Source organism: Limulus polyphemus, unplaced genomic scaffold (genome assembly GCF_000517525.1).
Source record: "Limulus polyphemus unplaced genomic scaffold, Limulus_polyphemus-2.1.2 Scaffold4099, whole genome shotgun sequence".
Lineage (NCBI taxonomy): Eukaryota > Metazoa > Arthropoda > Merostomata > Xiphosura > Limulidae > Limulus > Limulus polyphemus.
The window spans coordinates 91,223-95,377 of NW_013669709.1; the positions used below are offsets into that span (position 1 = coordinate 91,223).

A 4,155-nucleotide genomic window follows, 5' to 3' on the forward strand; every position below is an offset into this window, starting at 1 on the left:
AGCGCAGATAGCCCTCGTGTAGCCTTGCGCGAAATTAAAAAAAAAATACATAATTGCTCCCTGGTGGCTAAGCGATAAGTCTGAGGGCTTTTCACTCTAAAAGTCGTGTTTCGATATTCGCGGTAGACAGAGCCCAGAGATCCCATTATGTATATTTGTGTTTTACAATAAAGAAACAAACTTATCATATAATCAGTTAGTTAGTTTACTCTTCACTAAAATTTCCAGGATCGAAAAATGAAATTAATACATTACTTTTAAAGGCGAAATTTCGTAAAAAAATTATGATAAATAAAAAAATTTTTGTTGTTGTTAAGCCCGATATAAAATTAGCTATCGGTGTTCTGCCCACTCTGGTATCGAAACCCGAATTTTAGCGTTATAACCCCACCTCTCCGACTTGCTGCTGAACCACCGGGGCGTGGAGGAATAAGTACAGAGAGAAAAGTTTTATTATACTTGACAAAACATATATAATTAACTTATCACTAAAGGGTTTTAATATTGCACAGTTTCTATTAGCGTATTAACACATCGAAATGAGGCAACACTTTAAGAAAAGTGACTCGTCCTAATGTATCTATTTGTACTATCCTTTCGTTAAACATAAGTAGCACAAGATGAATATTTCGGACATGGAAAGCTTTATATCTTTCGCTTTAAGATATCTGTATAGTTAGATACTTTCTGCTTGTCAAATATATTACAAGACTCCACCATGTTTTCGTGTCAGGAACTAAAAAAAGAAAATCAATAGGAATAACTTCAAGCTTCCGGTTCTGCTCTGATGGACTGAGCTTAACAACGACGTCGTTATAATAGGTCAATAAGACCCCACATTTCGACTTAGAACACCCAGGATTTATTATTCTGATATTCAACGACGACGACGTTATAATAGGTCAATAAGACCCCACATTTTGACTCAGAACACCCAGGATTTATTCTTCTGATATTCAACGACGACGTCGTTATAATAGGTCAATAAGACCCCACATTTTGACTTAGAACACCCAGGATTTATTCTTCTGATATTCGATGTATTTTAAAATAGTGTGAAGCTAGAGGTTTATGATTAGAGTTGTGATTTTCTCATTTATCCTGTGTTTTGGTTGTACGAACTTAAGAATCAATCTTAGCACTTAGCAGTAGAATAGTCGTAGTTAAAAAAAAAACAGTTCTTTCAACTCGGGATTTTAAGGGATTGAAGAAGTAAAGGCTACTAATTCAAATGGTTTGTGAATTGAATATTATGTTACAAAGGGCTCTTTACATATAATTGTCATTTAAACCACGTCAACTGTAGCTAGCTCACTTTAGTTTGCTAGTATAGCGAATAACTGAATTTGTTATTTCTAAACCGAAACAAAAACCTTCCTTTGAGGAATGGCTCCATTAATTTGTTGTTTACAGAACCATCGTTACTCATCTATTAGTGTATATTATAGGAAGTTAGAAATTGTTTCTCATCCGTTGGGATTTATTTTCGTTACAGTATGGCCGATCCGATAGCTATCGGGTGGCCGTCACTCCAAATGTGGCCGATGGCAACGCCCCCGCAGCGGTAAAGACAAATCCAGCGGGACGCAAGACCAAAAAGAAAGGTGGAGCTGACCTAGATGACCTCAAGAAAGAGGTGTCCATGGTGAGTATTTCTGCGCATGGAAAGCTGTGATAACCAAAACCAAAACTTGCAAAGTAACGTTTTTCTTCTTTATTTCTACTGATCCTTTTTGCTTGAAATACAATAAACAGCATTAGATATGGTCTTTAAATTTTTGAACATTAAAAAAAATAATAACTAATAATTTCTTTTTTTAATACCCCTTCCTGCTATTAGCTTAATCCGTCTTACTATACAACTGAGTAGTAGAACTTTAAACTTTATTTTTTAAACCAGTCACGAGATGTGCTGCTTAGCTAATGAATAGGCTGTTATTAGCACCCCTTGTGGCGGTTTCTGTAACTTCGAACTATATGTAGTACTGATTTAGAGTTAGAGCAGATCGCTCGAAAGATAATTAATCATTCAACAGCTTTAGAGATACTTACGTTTTGGATTTAGAACCAACGTTTTATTTTTCTTTTGTTAATAACTGACTTTAAGTAACTTTCGTGCTGTTTTAACATTAAATCGAAATCACTAATGGATCACAGGAACTCTGTAATACGGGAATTAATTAGACTACGAAAAATAAACAGAAAAAAAAAATATAATTTCTCTCTACATTTAGCACTAACTGCCTGACTCCAAATTAACGTTTTGGTTCATTGCATCAGATAATATCGTCTTTTCTAATCATCTCTTCTAACAAATATATAAACTGTTAAGGTAAATTTTACAGGAAGCCTAACACTTGTAGGAGATCTTTGAATGCAAGTTTTACAGAGAAAAATTATCTTAAAACTATTCCTGAGATACATTAGAATTCATTTCAACGTTACTAGAATTGTTGAACACCTTATACTCATCAGTCAAGAAATTTACTCGTATTGACATGCGTTACACACTTTTTACATGATGCTTTGTAGTAAAATGACGTCGCAAAGTATGTTGTTTATAACACTGTGTATGGATATATATATATATATATAGTTAAATGTGATTGGTTATCTATGAGCGCAACGCGCTGTTTTGAACGTTCAAGTTGGACAAAGGGCATTAAAACAGAAATAGGCATAGAGTTGTTAGGAAAAGAAACTAACTAAAGAAAATAACTGAAATATTTTAGTGCATGTAGAAAAAAAATCCTTATCCAGTTTAAGGATAAAAAATATTTTATTTTTGAGTCTTAACAAAATGTGCAACATGAATGAGCTAACTGATCGTGGATGTTATCGGAATGAGAAATAACTTTACAACATCCTTTTTTTTTTCCATTCACTAGATCAACAAAGTCTTATACCTCCGAGTTATTGTTTTCTTAGTGCAAAGCCAGACAGTGATCTATCTCGTCCGCTTTTAATTAGCGCTTGTGGCGCCGTCTAATATCAAACTCACTAACTTTAGCGTGATTATCAATATGTTAATAGATACAGAAATTTTGCTGCCAGCAGTATAACTAAAATATTTGTTAAGTCCACTACAAACATTAGGTTAGCTTCACAAATGTGTTACTTGAAAAATAACAACCAAGAAACTACCGATGCTGAATGGCTTACTCAATACAGCAGTCAGTCAACTACCCCGGGCAACAGTAGTACACTTCCTCTACCTTGTTTGTGAGGTTACTGAAAATGTTCCACAGTGGAATATCAACAAAAAAATGCTTGAAACTAAGTTATTTATATTGTCATATTCAGTAACCAATATGATGAATATTTAAAAGCCTCAGAAGAAGAGACCACTGTGGTAAAGTAAGACATCCATTTGAAAAACCATACTAACTTATACATTTGCTAAGGAGTGTGTTGAAGTACCAATTGCGTATTATTTAAGTGTTTTTTTTCTTCTGTGTAGGATGAACACAAAATACCAATCGATGAGCTCTATTCAAGGTTACGCACAAATCCTGAAAGGGTAAGAACAAAATATTTTTTTTTCCAAACATGATAATTCGTAGAGTGCATGTCTTAATACATTATATACACCGGTACAGAAAGTTGTCCGGTGTGAACTGTACAAAGTTGTGTAGTATGAATTGTAAATAAAGTTGTCTGGTGTGAACTGCACAAAGTTGTGTAGTATGAATTATAAATAAAGTTGTCTGGTGTGAACTGCACAAAGTTGTGTAGTATGAATTGTAAATAAAGTTGTCCGGTGTGAACTGTACAAAGTTGTGTAGTATGAAATGTAAATAAAGTTGTCTGGTGTGAACTGCACAAAGTTCTGTAGTATGAATTGTAAATAAAGTTGTCCGGTGTGAACTGTACAAAGCTGTGTAGTATGAAATGTAAATAAAGTTGTCTGGTGTGAACTCCACAAAGCTGTGTAGTATGAATTGTAGATAAAGTTGTCCGGTGTGAATTGGCACAAAGTTGTGTAGTATGAATTGTAAATAAAGTTGTCCTGTGTGAACTATACAAAGTTGTCTGGTATGAACTGTAAAAAAAAAAATTGAACTGTACAGAAATATATCTTGTGTAATTCGATGACGAGGAACCCACTTTGAGACTAATAATGGTTGGAGACGGCTTGAATGGGTAATGAAGAAA

At 34.1% G+C, this 4,155-nt stretch overlaps 1 protein-coding gene across 1 annotated transcript in view; it reads left to right on the forward strand.

Annotated features, from left to right (window-relative positions):
- Positions 1 to 4,155, forward strand: part of LOC106470583 (sodium/potassium-transporting ATPase subunit alpha-like) — a 29,998-nt gene that overhangs the window by 18,904 nt on the left and 6,939 nt on the right. Inside the window, exons 2-3 of the mRNA XM_022399197.1 lie at positions 1,496 to 1,645; positions 3,461 to 3,523. Of these exons, the coding sequence (XP_022254905.1) occupies positions 1,496 to 1,645; positions 3,461 to 3,523 (213 nt within the window). The remainder of the gene's footprint in view (positions 1 to 1,495; positions 1,646 to 3,460; positions 3,524 to 4,155) is intronic.